This window comes from Cryptomeria japonica, chromosome 5 (genome assembly GCF_030272615.1).
Source record: "Cryptomeria japonica chromosome 5, Sugi_1.0, whole genome shotgun sequence".
In the NCBI taxonomy this organism is placed as follows: Eukaryota; Viridiplantae; Streptophyta; class Pinopsida; order Cupressales; family Cupressaceae; genus Cryptomeria; species Cryptomeria japonica.
This window is the reverse complement of record NC_081409.1, coordinates 141,180,876-141,206,504: the sequence shown is the minus strand read 5'-3', so window position 1 is coordinate 141,206,504 and position 25,629 is coordinate 141,180,876. Positions and strand designations below refer to the sequence as shown.

Below are 25,629 nucleotides of genomic sequence, written 5' to 3'. Positions count from 1 at the left end.
TGAGCAAGGCTCCATAGAGCTCCATTTTTCACATATTGAGTTCTATCGACCCGCTTTTCCCGCACACACATGTTATTGTTGATATTGTTGTTTTTGATATTGGCTAGTAATCGGTAAGAAGAGAGTTGTAGATGATGTTGTAATTGGTATGTAAAGTTTGTGAGTTGAACCGGTGTAAAGGGTCAACCCTTTCTATGTAATGTAACTGGTAAACCCTATCAGCTGTTAAACCCTAACCGATCAAGTTTGTTGGTTTATTATCTGATGAGCAATAATGATGGAGACACGTGTGATCAGTGTATGAGGATAAACTCAAATTGGTTTGGCACATTTTCTTATTGTCTAGGGAAGGAGCAAGGAGGATTGCATTTAATGCACAACGTGTGATGAGTTACAAAGTCCAATGGAGCGGCGATCATGGAGCGGTTGGAATTATCTTGAAGAATGTGAAGAGATTGTCATGATTTCTAATGGTCAAGATTGAACCACTTGTTTGTAATCTCAATGATGAGAATTAGGTTTTTGTTGTGTTACTGACCTAATTGATTTGTATTTAAGGTCGATGAAGTTGTTTGTAAAGGTTGTTGGAAAGATTGGTAGAAAACTTGGTGAGTGTGTGTTTGCCCAGCCAGTGAATGGATCTGCATTTTTGAGTGAAGGCAGATTGAAGCTTAGAAGGATCTGATCAAGCAAATGTAGTGCTACTTAGATAGATCAAGAAAATCCATTGTTTTCTAACAATTACAGCAGAAGTAAAATCCCTTAACCGAGTAAGCTCTAACAAGCTTGGTTACTCATTAAATCCTCTAACAAGGTGGTCCATTAGCTTGGATTCTTAAATCCTCCAGCGAGGTTACTCCTAACAGGGTATTGTGCTTCTAACAAGGCATATTTGTAAATCCCTTAACCGGGTGATTCCTAACCGGAATTAGTTCTTAATAGAACTTATTGTAAAGCTCTAATAGGCTTTGGCTCCTAACAGGGAGAACTTCGAAAGAGTTTGGATAACTATCCTTGTGAGTCCCATCTCACCGTGGTTTTTACCTATTTGGGTTTTCCATGTATAAACATTTGTGTCAAGTGGTGAATTCTTTTGTGGTTGTGATCTTATTTGTTGATTTGGTTAATTTTTTATAAGACATGTTAAGTAGAAGAATTGAGAGATGAATATGTTGAGTTAAGATTAAGCATTGTTGATGTTTACAATATTAAAGGTGTTTACTGTTAAAAGTTGTCATAACAGTTAAACCAGTTAATGTCAAGTATTCCTAAGAATATTGATCTTGACTGATATATGTTTACTTTGTTTGACTGAGTTTGAGCTTGGGAGATTTTGTATCATTTTTTGAATATACTGATTCACCCCCCCACCCTCCCCCCTCTCTGTATTCTACTAGATACTTATTCTTTCATCATACCATCAATTGGTATCAAAGCTATCCAGGTCCTCTTAATCTAAAATCCTAATAGCTTGACGAAAAGATCTTGTAGATCATGATGAAGAAAGAAGGTTTGAAGTTTAACAAAGATAACTATAGAATATGGAGTGATAGAATGAAGATTTACCCTGCTACCGGTCTATGCTATCTGAGTTGTAGCTATTCAGGAGCTAAAATCCATTGACAAGACAAAGGTAACTCTTGACTCTATTATTGGAAAACTTACTTCTTTTGAACTAAATGGCTATGATGGTAGTGTACATAAATCAAAATCTGCATTCGGATCTTCTATCTCTAACCCATCTATGAGAAGAAGTAGAGATAACAGAAATAGCCATGAATCTAAATCTAGTAGAGATGTTGATGATGAAGATGACTTAGTGGAACTTGAAGCATTGTTGGCAAAATGACTACCTAGAGGCACTGGTAAATATAGAGGTAAGATTCCTTTAAAATGTTTTGCATGCAACAAAATTGGTCATATAGCAGCAAACTGCCCTAATAGTGAAAATGATTATAAGAGAGACAAATTTAAGAAGTACAAGAGTAAAGACGAGAGAGATTGTCTTGTAGCTATTGATAGTGGTGTTACTGATGATGAATCTGATGATGATGTTAGTGAAGATATTATGTTTTTAGCAATTAAGGAAGAAGTATCAAATCAGAAGGCACTAGTATCCAGAATGGATAACTCTGATGATTGGATCACTGATAGTGGTTGTTCGCATCACATGACTGGTGATCGGAGAAAATTTCTTTCCCTAAAGGAATTTTATGGCAGTGTTGTCGATTTGGCAATGACTCACCCTGTATGGTAAAAGGTAAGGGAGTTATTTCTCTTAAAGGGAAGAGCAGTGTTGATGATGTCTTCCATCAATGACAATAAAAACATCATCAAAATGCCAACAATCTCCCCCTTTGGCATTGATGGAAACACTTAGGAAATTTTGACATCTAAGTGTTTTTACAACAAAAATGTCATAATCAAAATTACTCCCCCTAAGCATATACACTATCCCTTTTGTAGAAATTACAATGTACACTACTTCCCAAAATGGTAACATGAAAGTATACATGAAATGCTAACATTCACCAAAATTCTAATATACACTACTCCCCCTTTGCCAACAATGACAAAGTAATGCAAAATAACCCCTTTTTGCTTATATAATAAAATAGATTAGATGTTCATGACAATAAGGAATGAAATTTCTCAAAAATAGATTTAAAGTCCTGCATAAAAGTTTTCATGGCCAATGTCCATGACTCAAGTAATGAGGTAGCAACCTCACTTTTAGTCTTCATCTGGAATACCAGTTCTTCCATTGCATTAATGGTACTCATCTCTTGAGTTACCGTGATAGCTTCCAGGTTGAGAAAACAATTCTGAAGAATTTGCAGTCTTGGCAATAGGAGCAGTTGAAGCTCCTGCAAATCTTTAGTCCGGTTGCTAATCTCTGAGTCCATCTTGGCAGTTTGATGTTAATAACGATGAACGGTTTGTCCATAGGTAGTGAAAGAATCATATGGCATCTTGAAATTGCTGATATATGCCTATAACTCTGATTGGAGTTTAGTTTTCTGGTTAAGCACATCGTCACAAAACAAATGGGGTTGGCAGATTTTACTCAATAGTAATTTACCTTCACCCATAGAAACATTGATATCATTTTGCTACTTTAGTAGTTATGTCTGCAATTCATTCATTTGCTTTACTAAGGTAGTATTGAGTGCCTTTTCATGGTTCTTCTTTGCAGTTGCTTTAGCAACATCTTCCAAGCATTGTACCTGGTCCTCCACTACGATACACAAAAGTTTAAGCTTAGATAGAGAGGAATCGGTACTGGGGAGGTTGGTACCAGGAATTCGACTGGTAAGGGTGTCAACCACAGTTTGTATGACATCTTGTTCCTTCTTCCTCCGCAATTCTTTCAGTCTCTCCTGTGCAAGTTTGGTGCCTCGTAGCAGCCCAGACTCATCTACTGATTGAAGATCAATAGGACTGGTGGTATCAACCTGTTTAGTTTGATCACCAGTTGCCTTAGGAGTCTCCGCTTGTTTGTTCTTCTTTTCTTCCTTCTCCTCTTCTACTTTTTGCTTATCCTCTTCTTTCTTCTTTTGCTCCTCTTCTTGTTTCTTCTCCATTTCTTCTTTCTTATTGTCCTCTTTCTACTTTTTCTTCTCTTCATCCTTCTTCCTTTCTTCTTCCTTCCTCTTGTCTTCTTCTTTCTTCTTCTCTTCTTCTTTGCATCCAGTGGTGAGGCAAGTAGGGTAGAGGCATACTTGATCAATAGGTCATTCACCACTTCATGACCCATAGGTTCAACTGCTTCCTTTCTCAGTTCCACCGCTTCCATTATGCAGTCATCTATCCTTATTGTGAAGCAGATGTCATCTTCATATTCCTTCACAATATCATTAGATATCCTCATTCTTTGGTTCATTTTCTGCTTGAATCCATTAAAATACTTGTTTAGAACCCCAGGATATCCAGTTCCTACTGCTTGTTGAAAGTAGAAGAATAAGCCGACCAAAAGTTGGCCAAACCTGAACCTTAGAGAATTGTCCTATTTGATGGACTTTAGGTTCAACAACAATTGCTTCTATAGACAGGTACATAGGTCAAATGTAGTGTCTTCTTTGATCATTCTGTAAGTAGCATTCACTATAGCAGCAAGGACAAAATTCGCTCTGCTGGCATAAAATATCCGGTAACCAATCACCATGCAAGCATATTTCACCAGATCATCTTTAATGGTGTTGATGGTCGTTGCGCGTTGGTCACTCATAGAACCGGTGAGCTTTGTCATTTCATTTTTAGTGACCTTTCGTAGAGTTGGTACCTCTCAAATATTGCAGAAACTGGTGACGACATAAATTGCTTCCGGTGTGATGTCATGGGTCCACTCGAGTTACATCTTGTCACCATGCACTCTGCTAAGGATGATGCGAATATGTTCTTCTGTGAACTCTTCTAGAAAATATACCGCATTGTACAGTTTCATCTTCTCAAGGACACTATACTCAAGTTTGATCTTCTTGTCATCCCCATAGAACAAACTTAGCTAGGAATTAATCACTAGGGATCTTAGGCCTTCCAATTTACAATCTATATACCCTGAAACATCTCCCTCAACAATAACTCCCGCGGGTATTTGAGATAGGGCATTATATTTCATTTTCTTTTGAAGAAATTCAACTGAGTCTATAGGTGCACTAGAACTAGAGTGTGATGCAGAAGCCATGATAAGAGAGAATTTTGAGAAATACCTTCACAATCCAAAATTTAGGGTTTGCCAATGTTGCCCACAATACACTACTTCGGTTGCTAGATCACCGCTTAGAGTTCTTCACTGATGGATTGAAAAAGATCTTTGGATTCCTCTGCAAGAATTTTGAATTCACTTTGAATCGCTAGACGAATCGCTCTTTGTCGCTCTTCTCTTAAAAATTCTTCTCTCGAAAATAGATAAGTGAAAATGACAACGAAAACCATTTTAAACATACTTTCACCTACCATAATAAATGCATCACCATTAGGGCACAAACCCTAATTTTGCCTTTTACCACTTCAAGTCTTCTGTCGACTGACAGGTAACATATACTGGTTAAGGTCTTTACTGATATAAACCAGGGGTTCGAAATATTTCACCGATATGTTTCCCCTAATCTTTTTTGAAGCTCAGTTTGCTTGTTTAGAGACTTCCACACTAGGTGCAAAAACCAGTTCATTCTTTGACTCTTCTTCTAATTTCTTTTTCCAAGTTTATTCATTTTTGTTTGAATGGTTTCAACATCAATCTTCTCTTCTGGAGTGATCGGTATATCATCTGATAGGGTTCTTTCTCGGTCTGCAAGTTCTAGCAGTGCATCCCGGTTTGTTGCAATGATAGCATACCATTCCAGGTGTTCTCCATGGTCCGTTATTCATACTTACATTCTTCCTTCTGCATGTTGCAGCAGTGTGACCACTACCATGATAGATCAAACAAGTCGCTCTCCAACTAGTAGCCGCTTGATAACCACCTGACCGATGGTCATAGGTATTGTACCGGTTGGGATTCTGGTTCACAAAGGGTTCCGGGATAACTCCTTGAGTCCTTGGAGGATATCTCCCATTGTTGTGCAAAACTGACCTACATTCAAATGCTCTATGCCCAAACTTGTTGCATGCATAACAGTTTCCATTGAATCTATTGGATCTAGGCATATTGTTTTGAAAATAAGGAACATTGTTATAAGCCTTGCTTCTACATACATTGGCAGTATGTCCTTTTTTGAGACAATTAAAGCAAATAGGTTTAAATTTTTGCTTACCTTTATCCTTGGATGTCAGTTGCTTCTTTGATGCTTCAACTTTTGTTCTAGAGGTCTCACCTTTCTCATACCTAGAGAAACCAAGTCCAATGGTATTCTTTACTGGTTTTGTCGATTCCAACTTTTGCTCTAGCTTAGCAGTACTCTGATTGAATTTGGAAAGTATCTCCTTTGACTCAATAAGTTCCTTGGAAATATCAGCATTGGATTCCATCAAGGTTGCATTCTCAGAAATAGCCATGTTTAGTTCACCTTGCATTTCTTCTTTTTCCACTTTACTCTCTTGGAGATGAGTGGTAAGGGTACTGATTTCTTGCTGCAGCTTGGAGATCTCATGATCTTTGTCTTTTACCAGATCTTCAGCTTTCCTTCTATTCTCAAGCTCTTGACACATTCTGATAGTCAATCCTTCCAACTCCCTTCTCAGGTTGGCATTAGATTCATTCAGTTTTTCAACTTCTTCAACTAGGGCATCCATGTCAGCTTGATCAAAAGAGCTATTTTCAGTAAGTTCCATCATTTTTTTAGCATGCTCTCTTCTTTTGGCCAAAGAGGCTTTATACTTGACTTTGAGTTCATCATAGCCTCTCTCAGTCTGAGTGAGACGATGAGTAAGTTCCCTCACACTGTATTCTCCCATATCTCCTTCCAAGTGGTTAGACTTATAGAAAACTTGGCTCTGATACCAATTGACGAATACTAAGAGGGGGGGTGAATTAGTATACCAAAAAATACTATAAACAAACTTTTAAATAGTTTAGCAAATAACCGGTACAACAGATTCACTAATAAACCGGTTAAGATAAATGCAAACCAAATAGCAAACAAAGCATTCACCCACAAGAGCACAATCACCATAACACAAGATATTTGATGTGGAAACCCAAATGGGAAAAACCACAGTGAGTAGAAACTCACAAGTAACTATATGCAGAATAGAAACCAGACCGGTTAAGGTCATACAATGTTCTTCACCAGAACAGATCCTATTAGGAATCTAGATCTCTGTTAGGAGACAAGTCCTGTTAAAGACTACCTTGTTAAAGGATTTCAGATCCATAGTTGTGAACCACCTTGTTAGAGGATTTACAAAGGCTTTTTTGGGCCTACCCGGTTAAGGGTTTTAGACTTGTCGAAGATATTAGTAATCAACAAGTGAATGATCTAGATAATAGCACAATATGCTTAGTTGGATCCTTGATAGCTCATTGTTAATGCATTTCAGCATTACTTCAGTCTTCAATATCTCCACACTCTACCTCTTCACACAGACCTAATCTTCTCTTCAATGATCACACATAACCTTTTCTATCACACACACAAACCCTAGACATGATGTCCTTATAAAGGAATATGATTTCATGTCGATTCAACAAGATTAGACGACAAGTTCCTAGGTTTAGTGCATCTGGACACATTTGGTAACACGACACAAAATCATTGCCAAAGTTTTGGTGGATGATAACTCATCACATTACAATAATACTGGTTGGTAACTCATCATAGAGTAATACCAGTTAATATAATATACCGATTACCGATTGTCAAAAATGAAGACTGGTAGATCGTAGTGTTCTGATCAAAAGTTAACTACCGCTTGGTTCCTTCATACAGCTTGAGCTCCTCGAACCGCTTGGGATCTTCAGTCAATCTATGACCAGTAATCCATTTTCTACAAAACATCGATAGTCTAAAGACTATACATTCAATAATACACAATACCGGTTGGAGCAATTACTGGTTGAGCATAAGTCATACATCAAGAAAGTGTGTGTCCATCAATGACAATCAAAACATCATCAAAATGCCAACAGAGATAGAGGGAGAGGGAAAGAGAGATAGAAAGGGTGTTTGTGTGTGAGAGAGGGAGAGGGGGGGAGAAACAAATGAGCATAAAGTTTTGGTGAGAGATAAAAGAAGATAGAGGACAAACAGATAAAGAAAGGGAGAGATAAAGATATAAAGAGGGAGAGGAAGAGAAACATAAATAAATTGTGAGAGAGAGTTAGAAAGAGATAGAAGGAGGTCAAAAGGGGAAGGAGAGACAAAGATGGAGAGAGATGAGGGAGAGAGGGGTAGGGAGAGCGATAAAGAGAGAGGGAGGATGAAGAGATTAAGAAAGAGAGACACATAGAAATAGTGAGAGAGAGATAAGAGTAGAGGGAGAGATAGAAAAGGAAAGGGAGAGAGTTCTAAGAATATGTTGCATGTTCCATATAACACACATGCATTTTGTGCTCCACATAATACAAGCATTTTTTGTGAAATGAAGAAAACGAGCATGTTTTGGCTTTGAAATAGGTTTGAATAACAAGCCTATAGCCTTGGACTATTTATTTGCCTCCATTTCGCATGTTATTTACCTTCATTCTCATTTCTCAAATTGTACATCATCATGTTTACACATTCTATAATGATTTTTAATAAAATTACCACCAAAATTCCACACATCTTCTAAGTTTTCTAATTATGTAACTTTTTCTTTTATATTTGAAATACATTCATATTTATTTTTAATTTATTTTACTAATGTTTCTATATTTCTTAGATACACGTGTTCATTTTTCTTTATAATTTTTTATCACTTAACAATATTTGAAAAAAAGTATATAGGATTGTTCTACACCTCATTCTTTACACATTGAAAAAATTACATTTTTTATTATTATTTTAGTGCAACTTATGTGATGTGCAAGCTCAATGCCATGATTTTCAAGATGCATTCACTTTGAAAAATCATAAAAAAATACACATTGAATTAAAAATTAAAAAATTGCAACTTCTAGTATTTGCTCTTAATTATATTTCTACATATAGGTTTTTCAAAATACTAAATGCAACAAAAAATTAGAGGGATGCACAATAGCCACCATGTTATGTTTTACTGAAAAAAACATGAACATTATTGTGTGAGCAAAGCATTTCATTCTTTTAATCTTATCTATTTTTAAGAACTTTAGTAGTGCACGAATCTCAAATTACTCATTTAAGTTGAGGTTTAGTTGATTTTAGAAAAATGATGGCCACTTTTTTTTTTTGATAAAAGTGGATGGTCCACTGAAATTATATTAAATCTTTATATTATTTACATGGTGTCTGGTTCAATGAGCACTGAATGGAAAGAACCAGTAAGAAAACCCTTCAGTATTGCTCAAGAAAACATAAGCCTATCTACCCATTACAATAGACCATAGGCAACCCAAATACAACCCCTGATTACATTATCAATTACATTAGATATAAAGAAAGCTTTGAAAAGCTTGTAGGAACTAGTGAACCATTGGAGAAGATATCATCCCAAAAATGAAACCACCATATTTTAAACAAAATAGTGCCAGCACCCAAAAAACCAATCTGCCTATGCACCACATGAGTCCAAGGCCCTGCAGAGAACAAAACACACAACTAAAAGGGAACCAAGAAAAAGCAATCCTGACAACATAAAAATGGTTAGCATACATAGGCCTATCCATATAAGAAGTAGAGGAAGATGGAGAAAACCTTCAGGAAACAGGGTGAAAACAATCCATAAAATAATCCAAAGCAAAAGCCATATCAGTAACAACATGATAAGGAACCATCTACACCACCAAACAAACAACACTTTCCAATTCCTCAGAAAAAGCCACCAACCACCAACTCTGCAAAAAAAACTCCAATTAATGCAGAGCATTGCATAATAGAGAAAAAGAACAGAAGAATGAATGCCATACCTGAGCACCTATCCAGAATATAACAGAGAAGAGGATAACCACTGTATGATTACCATGTCATCATAAGAGAAAATGCCCAGCAAGAGATCTCATACAAAAAATGGAACTTTCACATATCTTACAGTAGGCCCAATCATTAAAGCAAATGCCTAAACAACACGACACCCATGCAGCATAATGATTCATCTGAAGGATCAATGCACAAAATGTGAAAACAAAAACTCATGGCATGGTCACCCAAATCTATCTGCAAGGAGAAATGATTACCATAAAAGCAGAGCATCAAAGCATTATACCCAAAATTCATCCACGAAGCATAATGAGTAGCATAGAATATCTGATACCAAATCAGTCCCCAAGAAGTCCAAGAAAAACCGAGGTAACCATCTGCCATGATGCTAAACCCATAAACCCATCATATAGCTTCATGGGATAAAACAATGCCAAGCAAAAAACCAATAATTACCAAAACTGCCAGCCAGACATAAGGCATCCCTTCCCTGACCAATTGGGAACATAATTACACAAACTCAAAACGATCTCACCCATCTTAATTGCCAATCAATATACCACAAAGCTGAAGGATAAGGAAAGACCAAAAGGCAATCACCAAAATAACAAAAGAAGAACGAGAATATCCATCAACAGGGGTATCCATAATAAAAAATGTGGGCATAGAACAAACATGAGATTCGACCCAACCCCTATTCACTATCAAATGAGTGTCAGTTGGGCCTAAATTACCTCTCCAACCTCCTTACTTAATAAGGCGCTACTACCCAGAATAGCTAGAACATAGATGTTGTCATAAGGCAAGACAGCACCCCCCCCCCTATAGCCATTCAAGGAAGTAAACTCCCCATGAGGCGAGGAGATTCTCCAAAAAAATAGAAATCACAACAAACTCCTTTCTTAATGAGGGGATTCTCCCAATAAATGACAATAACAATGATATTGCCCCAAAGGCCAACACCCTCATTATAGGCACTTACGAAAGAACAACCACACCAAGAAGGACTATTAAGATAGAAGTTTCATGCAGGAGATAGGAAAGTCCGAAGGGGCAAGTTCTATACAATTAACACCTTCACTAACAACCTTGTTTGTAAGAAAATCCGCAAAAAACATTAATCTCTAAAACAGTGTGAAATAGAGAAAGTGGAAAAACCATTAAGTTGGAGGAGAATGTGCTCCAAAAGATACTGCAAGTGCCAAGAGAGGCCACTTTTGATCCCCTTTCTATATACCATTTCCATGCACTTACCCATAATAGTGTTGATTCATTTCATTATTGACCCAAAATACATAGACATGAAGAAGAAAATAAGGGACCAAATTCTTCACACTATAAATCCCAAGGATGAAATGACCTCATTGCACTCTATAGGTAATTCACCATTTGATCTTGTCAATGCTAATCCCACTTCTATTGCAAATCCCTTAAACAATCTAAATTCCCCATAAATTTAGTTTTTTAAAACTCAAGAGCATCTCCTCTAGCAAACCATTTATTGATTCCACCTACATAGTTTCTACAAAGGATCCTTTAACTATCTTAAAGGATAAATCAAATGAAAGAAGTTACCCTCCACTTGCCACTTCTCTTGAACAACTATTTCCCTTTCTCTTGGATAATAAGAGCCACTTTTCTACATCAAGCATTTAAAAAATCCCTTAAACATACTTTCTTAATATCTCTATCATGTACTTACAACCATTTGTTAGGTCATTCTACCAACTATATTTATCAAGCCTTCAAGAATAAATATAAGATCCTATTGATAAAGGTTTGATACAAATTTGTCTTTTTGGTAGCTATAGTTGATGAAGATTATAATACAAGAGAGGCATCACCTTTGATGCAAAAATCATACCACAATCTTGTACACAACCTTTTTCTTTCTTGGTTACTATCTCTTCTTCGTTGCTCTGCATAACGAAAAAAGTTAGTGTTCAATATTTTCTCTCTCCTCCAATCCATTTCCTAATTCCTCACATGGTTAACAATCTCCCATAATCCACCAAATTCTTAAGTAAACTATAATTACAACTACAAATAAATTATGGAAATTTTCTATTCATATTATCCTATTCCCTTATCTATTTTTCCATGACACGTAGGATATTTTTCCTTTCCGTACACAAAAGTAAAGAATGTTAGACCATATGAAGACCTTAGTCATAATTGTAGTGTATCAACATTTCAAATCACTTTAAAATCCATTATGTTCGATCTTTGGTTTTAAATTCTCTGAGATAACACCTTTGTTATGCTTCACCTTTTAATATGATCACTTCCACACTCATGATTACTCCAAGCTTTATCCACCTTTTTGTCTTTTTCTTTTCCTTTTCCTTTTCTCTTCATCCATCTTTTATCACTTTTATATGGCTTCTCATCCTTTTTGTGTACTTTTTGTGGTAAAAAAGTCGGCTATTTCTTGAAAAGCCCCTTCCTCCTCTTTTACTAGGACTATAATTATTTTGTGTTTAACTTTCCTCTTCCAATATTTTATTGCCATCTATCCCATATGGATTTTCTTTTGCCCTTGAAGATGTTTTGTTTTTGAATAAACCTTTCTTTCACTTTCATGACATATTGGTAAAATTCTTTAATTATTCTTATTTTTATCAAATTGATTTCATCTTGAATTTTCATTTTAAACAATTAATGTATCTAGAGGCTTGCTCCTCATCATCTTCAATATACCCAACTCATATAATTGTCTATAAAATTCTTTGTATATTAATTGACACTCATCTCCTTTTTATTTCAAATTTTACAATTTTTAAAAATAAATTAATATATGATAATTTATGACAAGAATTTAACCTTCAACTTCATCAACATTCTATCACAATGCTTTTATCTTTTCTTTTCCTTTCGTCTGTTTAGTAATAAAATCTTCCTTCACAATCATTCACCCATGGCGTCCCAAATTTCTCTTGTTCTCTACAATTATTTTCCCTACTATAACAGCCACTCTCTCTCCAAATCAAAATTTGCATTAGAAAGGTCACTAAATTTATCAGAAACTTAGCGCCCCTTTCATGCTTGTTTCTTCTTTCTACAAACTTCTCTTCCCACACCACTTCTCAAGGTAACATTTTCTCACTTTAAGTTGCCTCTTTGCAAACTTTGACACCTCTTCTCACTCTTCCTTTCTCCCTCGTTGCAGACTTATCCTCACAACAATCATTACTGATTTTTTTATTTTTATTTCGGCAATTCTCTGCCTCTCTAAGTCGCCCCCTGCCTGTTAATATTCTCTGCAATATATTTTCTTTTTTCTCTTTATTTACCCAGTGTTGGCAATCCTCTCATTCTACAGTAATTGTTTTTATAATATGAATTCCTTAGATCTTTGAGGCGGCTGAATCTGAAAAATAAGAGCAACTTAGCAAAAGAAATAAAATAACGCAAATTTTATGAGCAAAATATATACAGTTGAATGCCCCTGCATCAAACTAATAGGATTTACCTTGTCATTCAGCCATTACAGTTAAATCAAGTGTACAAAAATCTTTTTGAGTATTCACAACTTGAGGAAAGTAATGAGATGAACCTGATGAGACAAATGACATAGTCCAATTTGAAAGAACACAAGAAATGCATGGATGCTGAATCCTAGAGAAGAAGATTGTTCACAAACTAAACTTTTCCTTCCTTTGTTTAAACAAATATCGGACAATTCTCAACAGATACATTCTTTGCAGTTGGGCAGGAAGCTAATGGACAACCATCCAAATTCGTTCCCCACCACTCTAAAGATACATTCTCCAATCCCAAACAAACATAGAGAAGCACACCCATGAATGCCAGACCTGCATCCAATCCTGCTGAAAGCACATAGTTATGTTTCTGCCACCATTGTTTGTGATATCTGTATATCACAAAGCTGAAAATAAATCCTATAATCAACCAACTAGTGAAATTCACTGCAGTGGCAGGGGGCATGAGTGATGTTGCTCCAATAAGCACAGGCATATTGATATACTTTATCCACGTTTTCTCAGGCCACATTTTTTGCAAAAGCCATGCCAAGATTGGGGCTATGGCTCCTATTAGGAAAGACCAGTTAACAGCACCATATGGACCCAGGCTTCCAAAAATTCGCCTTGGACCGATTAATCCCCAAATCACAGAAGCATCATATATCACTTGGTCCACGGGACAAACCCATGGACTGTTATCTGGTAAGGCAGCTGTATTGCACAGATTGGGAATGTTGTCAATCATCCACCATGCTGTTCCAATGTATACTAGTGCAGCAACACTTGTCCCTATCATCTGCAAAAATAAATATATATGAGAACAATGTGAAGGAGAATCCTCAATAATTACGGCGATAGTAATGAACTGAATCATAGAAATGGCACGGGATGTTAAGAGCTTTACTTGTGCCATGAACATGGAGCGTGGAGGGATCTTCATGTACTGACCAAGTTTGAAGTCTTGCAGAAAAGTTAAGGCTTGACTGATGGTTATATCACTCAAAATCTTGAAGCAGATATTGGCCACTGGTCTGCCTGGAGAGATGTAGCCAAAAATGTATTCAGAAATGACATTCAAGCCCAGGCTCTGCATTGATCCAAAGGAAAAAGTTAGAGAAAGTAGATTTACGCAAGAATTTGCAGCACAATCACTCTTCTTTTTCTAAATGCCAGTCTTTGATACCTTATCAGTAGTAGCCTTTATAATGCCAATTGGTAGAGTGAAGAATATGGCAAGGCCACATGAAAGGAGCACTCCCCACCACCGCAATTGAAGCTGATCCTTAAACCATTCACAAACTGTAATGGTGACTGTTAAAGTCAAGGCAAGAAATATGAAAAACCACCACTCTGGTACTGCTTTGTACTTTCTCATGAGCCTAGAGTGCACATCCATTTTCCTGTCTTTGAAGGTATGTATTCTGAGATTCCATATGTCTCTGCTATTACAAATTATGAACCATTAAGACTATAATTTCCAAATTTAAAACAAGGTCAGAAATTAGAATTATATTAGAGTGAAGCGAAGAGAGAAATTATTACTTTCCATGGAAGATGACTGCGTGCATGACCGTGGCAGACAATGCCGCAAAGGCTATACTATAAGAAAAAACGAAAAAAGTGCTCAGATGTAACTGGCCATACTTCTCATAGGCCTTTTCGTCCAAATGAAGGTCGGAATCCACTATGGAAGAAATATTGTAAATTTGTCCTGTAGATGTGAAGAGGTCCTTGGAAAACATGGGGAAGACTCTAGCATCATAAACACCAAACCAATATGTCAATGGTGTAATCACATACATTATGAGCACAAAGCCAACGCCCACATTGGCTACAGCAAACCAGGGTGTGGCCAGTGGACTTCCCAGATATGAACAGATAGTTGACCAATCCAGTCCAACAGCACCCAGCCCTAGTCCATGAAGGCCTGAACCAACTTGCTGTGCAATAACGGATCGAGGAAACATCCAGCACAGCCATGAAAAAGATGTCAGCAGGGGGGAAAGATAACCAGGAAGCAAGTAATAACCAAAGCTGCACGTTAAAGCTATTAGAAAGAATTGGATGCGCGTTACACCTCCTCTTTGTCTCTCCTCCTTTTCATGAAGTGTTCTGCAACAGAATCCTTGTTTCAATAGGACGCCCAATCCTTGGCATAAAAAGTTGTCTTAACAATGTTCAATGGCATAGTAGTAGTAAGAGAACACGAGATAAAAACAGGGGAGGAAACCAGAAGCTCTTTCTGATGAGCTGCTAGTAAAAAAATTGATTGCACTAACTTGGAAAGTAGATGCTATAATCTACAACAGGAGAATGGTTTCAAAAAAATCCTTTGGTACAGAAAGAGACAAAAGTAGAGGCAGCAACAGAAACTGCATTACAGAAAATGGTCGCAAATGCAGCCAAACTTAAGCATTAGGCTAATCCATCTACATGGAAGCCCACTGACTATAGCTCTATACATGGTAGAAAAGAGCATGCCTGAATAGGGATACTTGGACCAGATTTGCAGGCCACCACATTGTAGATGGCTCTACTAAATGCTTTCGAAATATGCCAGCCCATCCAAATCCCAAAACCTGCAAAAGAAGATAACAATTTAGGGGATAACTGCACGAGGCATTTGCAATGATAAGAGCAGCACATAGGCTGCCAGATAAAAAAAAATATGAACCAGCACCGAAATACAAATCAGCAAGTGATCATGGCAGTTTGCAGCCCATATAAACAGCTGAATAGACAGCCCAGAATAAAACAAAAGCCTAAATAAACAGCGGATATGAACCCAAATGAATTGAGCCAAAACAGGAATCTCAAAAAAGACTAAGAACTTCATCATATCAACCACGAACAGAAGCAACATCAGACTTTGAAAATCAATAACAATTGCATCTGCCTGGAACACATGGAAAGTACAAAAAAAATTTAAGGCAGGTGAAATTGAGCATGAGAGGCATGTGATATTTTGTCCTTCTTTATGAGAGGAAATAAGGTACAAGTATCAACGAGGCACAAGAATGTTTGTTTGTTTTATAATCAAGCAGACATTAGCAGTGAGAGGCATGCAATACTGCAAAGTAAACAATACTTAAAGACATTAAATTTATCCTTTTGCTTTGTAAGTAAAAAGGAATTGAGATAGAGGAATGGACAAAAGGCGGAAGAACTCAATAGTTCACAGAGATTTGAGTAGATTTACATTAATCAGTAATTCTTAGTTAAGCAACTAACAACATTTTTGGTCCCATAGATCCTACATTCCATTCTATTCTATAACCTGGTTTTGATGTGTCAATATATAGATCCACAGCTATTAACTAATTGAGCATGGGATAAAATTGTGGTTTACACTTTTACCTGTGACATGAGAACTATCAATAGGGCTACATATAGATCCAGGTTCCTTTTGTAGAAGATCTTTATGATGTTGACAATATGGATTGCATTAATAGGGCTAGCTCCAGCACCAGCAAAGATGGTAATAAGAACATGCTCTTTTACATTGAAAGGTCCTGGATTCAAGCAAAACTTCCATTTGGTACCAGGGACCTTAAACTTAGTTTCAGGCAGTGTCGCAGCCATGAAACGCCCTAGTGGGAGCACAGCAATCTGTGCAGACACTGAGGTGATAGTAAGAGGTTCTACTCTATACGAAAAAAACTGATTGAGAAAAGAAAGACCCGCACATGAAAGCAATCCCAAGACCCACATCCTGAAAGTGAGCACAGGAAGAGACGGATCATCAGTTGTGGGGACGGTAAGAGCTACTTGCTCAATTGGGGATACATCTTCCTCATTAGCTATCTCCTCAGTGTAACAACCATTTGGGTCTTCTTTTTCTTCGTTATCTGATTCATTTTCAGTATTCCCCTCACGGTTGCTCCCTAAATTTTCTGTATCATGTTCAAGAACTGCAATATAACAGAGTAACAATTCGTCATGTTAGTAGGAAAAAAAGGACATAAACATAACTCTGAATTCTTCTTTGTTTACTTTGATTCCAAACAAAATCAAGTTTTTACGTGGTGTTAGAGATGATGAGCCACAGGAGTCCTCCATATCTTCTGAACCAGAAAGAACCTCCATTCTCTTGTTGCAGTCAAACCACAATTGGGTGTGTTTTCTGGAATGATTTTACAATTTTTAAAACTCTGATGCTTAGCAGTGAAGGAATAGACCCACGCTACCTTCCCACATATTATAGCAATTAAAAATTACGCATATGCGCAGCTTTTCAGAACGGTCCAAGACTAGTTCCAAGCATTTGCGGATGAATACGCAACGTGCAATTAGACACGCCAAACATTTTACTGATCCAAGAACATGGAAACTGTATTAATATTAATTTGTTTTATACCGTACATTTTGTCGTCATAGCTCATGTACTGTTGAAATAGGTTTAATAATCACACATGAAAAATGTTAATGGCTAGCCAAAAGGGCTAATTATTAATTATTCTCTAATTATTAATTATTCTCTATGTTTCAATTACTATTCACTTAAATTTGTTAATTAAAAGTTTATTAAAAATTTATTAAGTTAGTTATTAGTTGTTCATAGTTGAAAAAAATAAGTTAATAATTATATCAATTGTACAATTTTATTGGTATCAATAGAGCATGATTTTTGGGAAATTTTTACATATGTATATGATCAAGATTCTTAATCTAATAAATAAATTAAAACAATGTATTTGATCAATTGTACAAATTTTGTGGTGGTCAAAGCAATCTTTAAATGGGGCAATAGGAAATATTTATGGAATATCAACACAAAATGACCACTTTTTTACCCTTTTGTGCATAGTGAATTTTTTCATAACAACTATAACAACTATTAGTACCCTTCCCCCAAATAAATAGAAAAATGAAATATTAATAATGCATCAAATTTTAAATGTAAATAAAGAAAAGAATCACATATGTACTTGTCACAAGAACGGGTGAATATAGAGGTCTCCATAAATATTGCAATTGATTTTATTTTTTATTGATCAAAGCTAAAATAGATACAAAACAAATAATTATAGCCATATTGCAATTGGTTTTGAGGATCTATCAAATGACAAATTAACTCATCTAATAATAGATTTGAATAATCACAATCAACAAAATTCAATAAATGAAGACACGTGTTTTTATATATAGAAAGTTATATTAATCACTATTTATTACATATTTAGTTTTTTATACTCTTAAAACAAAGCACTTTTACGATATATTTATTTCTTGAAATCACATATATATAATTTAATCAATTATTTAATTTATGACAACATTAAAGAGTGAAACAACACTTTTTATATTTATATATAAGTTATTTTTTTCAAGGGATATGTAGAAGTTACTCTATAATGTGTTAACTATGCCTCCAAACTATCAATCTCTTGGCTTCAAAATTATCAATGTATTATCCTATGTTAATAATTGACCCAAGAAAATAAGTTTGGATCTCTACTCTTATATAATGTACCATGATTTATAATTTTTGCTTAGCATAGCTAGTGTTTATTCAAGATCCAATTTGCAGTCATCATAGCTTGTATTGATGCCACCATGTCTCTTTTTGCTTCCTACACCTTGTTTTTGAAATTATTGTTGGCATTGTGTTGTCATTGATGCCAACCTGTATGTATAACATGTCACCGGTATGGATGGCTACCGGTTTACAAGGTGCATGTGCAAGATGCAAGCAAAAGACGTTACAGGTATAGATGTTTACCGGTATGCATGAATGAGCAAGCAAGGGACAACGGAAGGAACATGATCACCGGTATGCAAGGAGATGTGTAGTCAACCTGTATGTATGTCAACCATGATGCATGAGGAAAATTATGTATAATAGTTGGAGATAGTTGAAGACTACAAATTACCAGTTTTCAGGCAGAAGCATTGTCAACTAGTAAACAGGGCTACTAGTATGCAACAAAGTGCAGAAGAAATGAACACAATGACTCACCCTGGATACTTGTTGAGAGTTAGCAAGTTTGATGACTGGGCTAATGTGATCCCACTAGCAGAAAAAAGAAGAGTTTGGCTCAAAAGTTAACCGATTATTGTATGACCGGTAGGGTAAGGAAACTGGTAGCATAGATGGTATATCAGTATTGTGTGTTTAGTCGTTGATTGAGTCTAAACAAACACAATGGACTGAGTTGAGGTGGATGCCGACAAAGATTGACACGTAGGATCCAAGTGGCTAACGTGCAGAGGTCAATGAACAAAGAGTTTGTGTATTGAATGAGGTAGGTGTCGACAAATGGAAACAGGTTGATATTAAACATAAAACGTAGAAATGGTGGCAGGCAAGTGTGTAGCTCAAGGTGATTAGCTGACATGTGATCAAACCTTTTCGAGAAAGATATATGATCATCTTGGCAACCTAGAAAAGGAAGTTGCTTGATTATTTATTGTGATTGACCAAGAAGCAGGGTTTGTGTTTGCCAAAAATAGAAAATGTGCATTGGAAGCATAAAAAATGGCAGGGATGGTTGAGTCATTGTACGTTATCCATCCAAGAAAGGTGATCCGATCTGATTTGATACGGATTTGGTCGATGGAGAAAACCCTAGGCAAGAAATATTTGAATATTGCATTTTGGTGGGAAAACAAATATATAAATATGTAGATCAAAGATCATGCCAATTATGAAAGAAGAGTGTGCTTGAGTGAGAAAAGATTCAATCAACCTGAAAGTTCTTCGTAGTAGAGTGAGGTGACTGAGTATTTGGACGACAATCGATAGGAAAGCTTCAACTAGTAATCAGGGTTCAACCAGTATGACACAGAGTTAACAATCAAGTGAACCGATAGTATTTACACTCGTAAGCAGGCGTCAGAGGGTGATAGAGTGCAGGGTGAGGATCAGAGGAGATCTGGAAAGGCTAAGGTTGACCGGTAAGGGGTCAAAGTGAGTGAATAGTGAACTGATAGTAAAAGAAGCAGTAAGATAGAATAACCAGTGGAGTGTATTCATTAGAGGTGTTACAAAATCTATTTGTAACAAGGTGCTTACATTGTAATAGTTTATATTTCATTGTAATCACTGAGTTGGTGCTCGATATAGGGGTTGGTGCTCGTTTGGGTTGGTGCCCTAAATCAGTAGGGGTTGGAACCCTAAATTTTTATAATATTGTTGTTTCATTGTATGGTTGGATTGGAGTTGTAGACTCCACCAACATTTCTCACTGAGGTTTTTCCCACATTGGGTTTTCCTCATAAATCCGATGTTGTGTGATGTATTCTTTATGTATGATTGTCGATTAGTGCTTTTCTTACTCTACCGGTTGCACACACATAGTTGAAAATTGTTTAAAATCGTTGATTCACCCCCTCCTCTCAGTGACATATTGTGTTCAACAATTATTACATTTGATTGATTTGTATTGGTCTAAAGCACCAATATAATAGTATTGGGTCAGTGCAGGATCATGGGGGCCAAAAAGTGGCTATGTGAAAAAAATAGCCTTTTCCACTCGCCTAAAAACACCTAGGCAAATTGGATATTTGATTTTTATAGGTAATTTTAAATTAAAAAATAAATTATAGATTATATAATATGTAATATATAATATAATATAATATAATATAATATAATATAATATAATATAATATTCTATATTCTATATTATATATTATATATTATATAATATCTATTATATAATATATTATTATATTATGTATTATAGATGCGGATGAAATTGGTGTTGATTGAAAGTAAACAATTGGATCGACAGGTTATCGATCTGCCTTTGCCTCTACGGCAAGGAGAATAACTCACTGGGGTAAAACAAGAGGTTCTTCTCGGTGGTGCTGGAGCTAAGACAATAAAACAGGAGGGAGGTTTCTTGCCAACAAATTCTTTCCTTCCGGGAGAAAGTGACATTATAGCTCCAGCAGTGAAGCGGGTGAAAACCCCTAACTTGCCCACACAGAGGAGGAACCATTCTCCCTTCCTTCTGAACAATGCATTCATTGCATTGATCAGATAGGGAAAATGATTAGATCAAGCTCCTTCCCTTCATCACTCAGGAAATGCCTAATTGAGCAGATGCTAGAACAAGCTCTCCTTGAACTATAAGGAATGTGGGCTATGGAACTTGATCTGGAACCGAATATCCCTATTATATAATATATAATATAATATTATATTTATTATATAATATAATATTATGGGTATGTGTAGGATCATGGTGTGCCAAAACAGGCCCTTAAGTGGCATTGAAATTTCAGAAAATCAGAGTTATGCAACTTGACATGAAAATTTGAATAAGTTGTGAACATTATTTTAAAAATATGTAAGAAGAGAATATATAGAAAATTGAATGTAGTTTCTAAGCTACTAGTTGTTTTTTGGAAAAAAAAAATCCTATTTGATGAAAATTTCAAATTTCAATGCAATGGTACTTAAATTTCAGGAAAAATATAAGAAGTAGACGTATGTCTAACCACCCTAATCACAATTGTAGCGTCCTAAAATTGCGACACTTGCAATTTCGACTGCATTTCGGTCTTCACGATGGCGATGCAACACGCAACCTGAATGGAGACCCTGAAACTTGCTCACGACACTAAAAACTGCATTTTTCAAGCACCCTGGCCTGAACCTCCTTGCACCCTGTTGTCCCGGGAGGTGGGACCAGAGCGCCCAGCGCCCTGGTCCCTCAGGACCAGGGCGCTCAGCGCCCTGGTCCCCCAGGACCATGGCGCCCAACGCCCTGGTCCCTGGGTCCTATTTTGGGCCCGATCTCCTAAGGGGTCTCGGGTCTTTTCGTTTGCAATTTGGAAAATTATCTTTCCTGGTCGGCCTAAGGTCGGAAAAACCAATCTATTAACCCTAATTGACAAGTATATAAACTACATCTTCCTCTCTCATTTGGGTAGATGAAAAAGAGGCAAAAGCAAGATTCAGGCATTCAAGCATTCAAGCATTCAAGCATTCAAGCATTCAAGCATTCCTTCTAAGTCTCCATTCAAGGCTAAGTGTTGCATTCAAGACAAGGATTCAACCATTGAAGAGGAGATCACATACTACTACATACTACTACAACATACAACAAATAACAACATCTAAACCTTCGCACATAAGGATACAAACATCCTTAGAACAAGGTATTAGTACTTGTTTTACATTACAGACATTTACATTTACAGCAATTTCTCATTTCTTGGTTAATTCCAAAATCGGGGTTTGACCTAAAGGCAAACCCCTAATCCCTAACCCCCCAATCGTCTTCGCTTTTCTGTGTGTAGGTTGCAGGTACGCGGCTGAGATTGAAGATCTGGAATCCTTGTGCAGAGACGAACAGATCCCCCTTTGTTTCGCGGATTTTTCGGAGGACCGTGCCGCTCGGGCACCATCATCCCGACAACTTTTGCTCAAATTTGCAGGACAGCGCTGTATCGACATTTCACTGCTAATTCCAGGTCCGCAACTTCATCCTATATCCCTATCTCAGTTTATAAGCGAATCTTTATCACTTTCTATGCATTCCTAGCTTAATCCTTCTATCAACATTCTTTACAAAAGAGGGTAGCCTTGCTTTCTTAACCCTTGAAACTCATTTAGCATCCAATCTTGTATTGTGTGGGATTGGATCTTGTGGGTTTCAACCCCTCTTTTGAATGTAAAGTCTCTCCCCTAAGTGAAAACCATCAACCCTAGCGAGCCTCCCTTCTCTCTCCTCGGAGTTGGAAGAGGGGAGAGCAACTAGGGTTCGATTGCGATTTTCTGCTTTACATTTTGGTGAACCCGACATGAACATCCTTTCTGATTATTCATGATTAGATCTGAAAATTGATTCCTTGATTACATTTCCATGTTTGATCTTTTGCAAATTTTAGAGGTTAATTGCATAAAAACCCTAAAATTTCTTTTTAGTAATTGAACTTGTGAAATATTTAATTGTTAATGCTTGTTTCAGATCTGCCCTTCTATTACAAATTATCAGTTCATATTTGTGCTTTAATTTTGAAAATTAAGTGGTTAAGTGTCAAAACCCTAATTTTTGAAACCCTCTTGATTCAACCTTTGTCTGACAATTTCACTGATCAAAACATCTCCAAATCAGCTGTAACTTTGGATTCCACAATAAAATCATATTATCTTTCATCCCTGAAAATTTGGAAAAAGTTGCGAGGACCGTGTGCACTCCGAGCGCCATCGTCCCCGACATTTTTTCCGAAATTTCGGGAGCAAGATCTTACTGTATTTTCCTACTAAAATCCAGAATTTTGGCTGATTTTATCAATTCTAACACTTTCAAAATTATAGTCAAAGTTGGTCTTGTGATTGCTTGGTTTAGGGCTTCTAATCATTCAAAAATCATTGAAACTAAAATTCATGTCAAAATTGTGTTCTTACTATCCTAAATCTGAAAAGTGTATTTGCATTCATTCGAAATTTCAGTGCTTTATTCAAATTCTTGCAATTTGTGACTTTTGAAATTAAGTGCTTAATTACAACAACTTTGATTTCCGCTTTCAAAATTGAATTTTGCGTGAAATTGAGTCAATTTTTAAATTTCAAAACTTGCATTGCTTTTGACATTCCCTCTAAAATCATAAAATTCAAAATTTCAGTTTCCCTCTCTTTTTCAAAATTCAAATTTTGCATTTTTCGACAATCTTAATAGGGTTCAATTTTGAATTTGCAACTTTAATTTGGCCTATCTACAGATCGTAAAATCACTCAATTTTTTCAGATTAGCTCTAAAATCATCATACCTTTCATCCCTGCAAATTTCGAAAAAAATTGCAGGGACCGTGTTGCACTCCGAGCGCCACGGTCCCGGACATTTTTTCCGAAATTTCGAGAGACTGTCGTGATTGCATTTAAGAGCTTAAATCTAGAAGATTGGCTGGTTTTACTGATAATTGCTACCTCTAAATTCAAAATTTTCTCTCTCTTTCTAGTGCATGAGTTTTACAACAATAAGCCCTACTTACACTATTCCCGTTAGACGAAGTTGTAGAATTAAGTCTCTCCGAGGTTTAACTACCGAGGAGATGGAACCTAATTTGAATAGCCTTTTTAATGAGGACATGGGTAATTCCTCTAATCCTCCTAATGATGAAGAATCTCTCCATGAGGTTTCTGTAGAACAACTTTCGAAATTGGATAATCAATTTGACGATTTTCACCAATGGATGTCTCATGAGTATCCTGATAGTCAAGCTCTTCCTTTAATTGAGGGTTTAAAACGCATGCTTCAAAGTGATAAGAATGGAATTGATATTTTGCGTGGTATTGCACACATTGTGGATTCGAATGTGATGCCTATGAAGAGTTGCGCTGAAACTTTAGGTTATACACAACCTCCCACTCAAGTCAATCATTCTATTCCTCTGACAACTTCTATTGCTAGCATACCTACCTTTACATCAAACATAATGGCTACTTCTATACAAGACATTCCGCCTATGATTACCAGTCATGGGGGCAATCCCCCTTCTTCAATTAACCCTATTCCTTCATTCAATCCGACTTCTTCATTCATTCCTTCAATGAGTGTTCCTATTACATCTTCACAAATGAACATGACGCAAGGGGGCAATTCGTTCAACCATTCCATTCCTCCTTGTAGTGTTCCTCTTGTCCAATCATCTCCTATGACTAATTATCATAGAGTCCCACCACCTTACTCTTTACCTTCTTTCAATAACATAACACCTCCATCTCAATCTAACACATCTAATATGAACTCTTCGACTGAAGCGACCATTAACAATCTTGCACAAACTGTCTCTTCTTTACAGCAACAAATTGCCTCTATGAATCAATCTAAGTTTAGTGTGCCCACATTTGATGTTGCGAGCCCACTTTCTCTTGACATTGTTCGAGCTATCCCTCCTAAACATGTTGAAATCCCGCATTTGGAACTTTATAATGGTAAAGGAGATCCTCTAACACATGTTAAGACTTTTCAAACAATATGTACTGATTTTGCTTATGACCAAGGTTGCTTGCGAAACTGTTTACTAGAACATTAAGAGACAAAGCCCTACAATGGTATTGCTCGTTGCCTTCTTATTCTATTACTTCTTTCGAACAACTTGCAAATGCTTTCATTCAACAATTTCAAAACAATATAAGTCCTAAAGTTACTTTGATTGATTTAATGCATTGTAAACAAGGTGTTAAAGAAAAAGTGACTGATTTCATTGGTAGATATAAGCATTTGTATGCTCAAATTTCTTTTCCAGTGCCTGATAATGATATTCAAAGAATCTTTATTTCTAATTTACAAAAAGATATTCGAGACAAACTTCTGTTTTCTGAGTTTACTTCTTTCCAGCAGTTGTGTGCCACTCTTCACAATTATCAACTGACTGTGAGTCAAATGGAACAATCACATCCTATGGCTCCGAGTGATAAGGGTGATAGCAGTCAACAACCATTTGGGAAGTTTAAACCGAACAGAGATTCCATCAAATTCAATGAAAACATCATCAACAACAATGTGAATGCAGCATCAGGTGTGCCTCCTATTTCTAAATTTTTCAAGAAAGAAAGAAAGTATACTCCTTTGAATGAATCATTGCATAGTATTATGAATAAGTTATTGGAACAAAATGTGCTTACTCTTCCTCCTATAAGACAAATAGATCCTGCAAAGATTACTTCACCTTATTTTGATAGAAAATCTTTTTGTCACTTTCATCGT

At 36.4% G+C, this 25,629-nt stretch overlaps 1 protein-coding gene across 1 annotated transcript; it reads right to left on the bottom strand.

Annotated features, from left to right (window-relative positions):
- Nucleotides 1-12,932: 12,932 nt before the first annotated feature.
- LOC131028464 (oligopeptide transporter 7) lies at nucleotides 12,933-17,269 on the bottom strand. The gene is made up of 7 exons (XM_057958748.2): nucleotides 16,987-17,269; nucleotides 16,322-16,875; nucleotides 15,446-15,543; nucleotides 14,507-15,076; nucleotides 14,148-14,403; nucleotides 13,869-14,051; nucleotides 12,933-13,760 (listed from the first exon to the last, which is right to left on the bottom strand). Exons 1-7 carry the CDS (start codon nucleotides 17,048-17,050, stop codon nucleotides 13,143-13,145), a joined length of 2,343 nt encoding a protein of 780 aa, XP_057814731.1. The 5' UTR covers nucleotides 17,051-17,269; the 3' UTR covers nucleotides 12,933-13,142.
- Nucleotides 17,270-25,629: the final 8,360 nt, after the last annotated feature.